This window comes from Vairimorpha ceranae (genome assembly GCF_000988165.1).
Source record: "Vairimorpha ceranae strain PA08 1199 chromosome Unknown NODE_408, whole genome shotgun sequence".
Taxonomy (NCBI): domain Eukaryota; kingdom Fungi; phylum Microsporidia; family Nosematidae; genus Vairimorpha; species Vairimorpha ceranae.
This window is the reverse complement of record NW_020169703.1, coordinates 1-1,233: the sequence shown is the minus strand read 5'-3', so window position 1 is coordinate 1,233 and position 1,233 is coordinate 1. Positions and strand designations below refer to the sequence as shown.

The 1,233-nt window shown below is 25.8% G+C and overlaps 1 protein-coding gene across 1 annotated transcript; it reads right to left on the bottom strand.

Moving 5' to 3' along the window:
• Positions 1-363: 363 nt before the first annotated feature.
• AAJ76_4080001 (hypothetical protein) lies at positions 364-1,233 on the bottom strand (the record flags this gene model as incomplete). Its single annotated transcript, XM_024475574.1, has 1 exon — positions 364-1,233. A coding segment is annotated over one exon (870 nt), but the record flags the coding sequence as incomplete, so codon positions are not given.

Here is a 1,233-nt window from a genome sequence, read left to right as displayed (position 1 = left end):
ATATTATATACAAAACTAATCGCCCGGAACTATGTTCTTTATACTGTTTTTGATATTCTTAAGCAATGTCTTGATTCACATATCGTCGTCTCTTTGCTTTGCATTTAAAAATTGTTATATTATACTTATGCTTTATATTAAAATATGGGTTGAGAACTTTATTTAACTTCTTATTGTAGTATGATATTATCAAATATATTTTTTTAAATAAAATGATAGCTGGTCATGTTAATATAAAGACCTTTATAATGCCTCAGGAAAGACTGTTGCATTATACAATATAGAAGGTTAGATATAAGAACTGTTTGTAAATGTTGATGTAAATAATTGATTAGAATCATTTATTATCAACACGTAACACTTTTACCTATAACACATTTCAAAATCTTTTTTAGTAATTCTGTCTTTAACTAAAGAATAAGTAAGCAATTTCCTGATATCGTAGTTCTTAAAAACTAATAATTGATCAATTTTCCAATTACATTTCTTATTAAATTTAATATCTAAGGCGCAATTTACAAAATTATATATTGCAGCAGGACACGACATATCATCATCAAAAATTCTACTTAAGCTAATTAATTGAATGTACGTGTACGTATGAAATGCAAGAGTTTTTAAGAACAATGTAGATGGGTCGTTTGTTTTTAAAAAACCCTTTTTAAGTATAAATCTCATTACAAAATAAAAATATTTTTCTTGCGAAAATCTTTTTGAAAAATTTTCTTTTTTCTTCATTAGTTGTAAAGCTTTTTCTCTAATTATGGCGTTGTTACTAAATATTTCAAAAAATAAAGCTGAGACCTTCTTTAAAGCACACGTATAGATATGATCTGGTTTTGTTTTTATTTTGCAAAAAAAATGCTTATTAAAAAAAATATTTTTTTCTTCTATTTCATTCCTTCTTCTTTTTTTCCTCAAATTCTTTCGTTCATCTTCACTTTTAGAATGTCGTTTTCTAGTTTTTTTCTCAACTAACAACGTATCTGAATTAGACCTCTTTTGCATTTTTGTGCGTACACCCTCCTCTGTGGTAACATCTGTATCTTTTATTCTTCCACATTCATCATCATTTAAACACAATTCATTAAGTCTTGTAATATTGTTACACAACAGTAAATCACTATTTAAACTATTATCTGTGGCTTTAGTTTGCGTAGTAAATATTAATGGATATATAGTAGTGATTATTAACATAAGGGCAAAAACAATTACACTTATATACTTGTTATA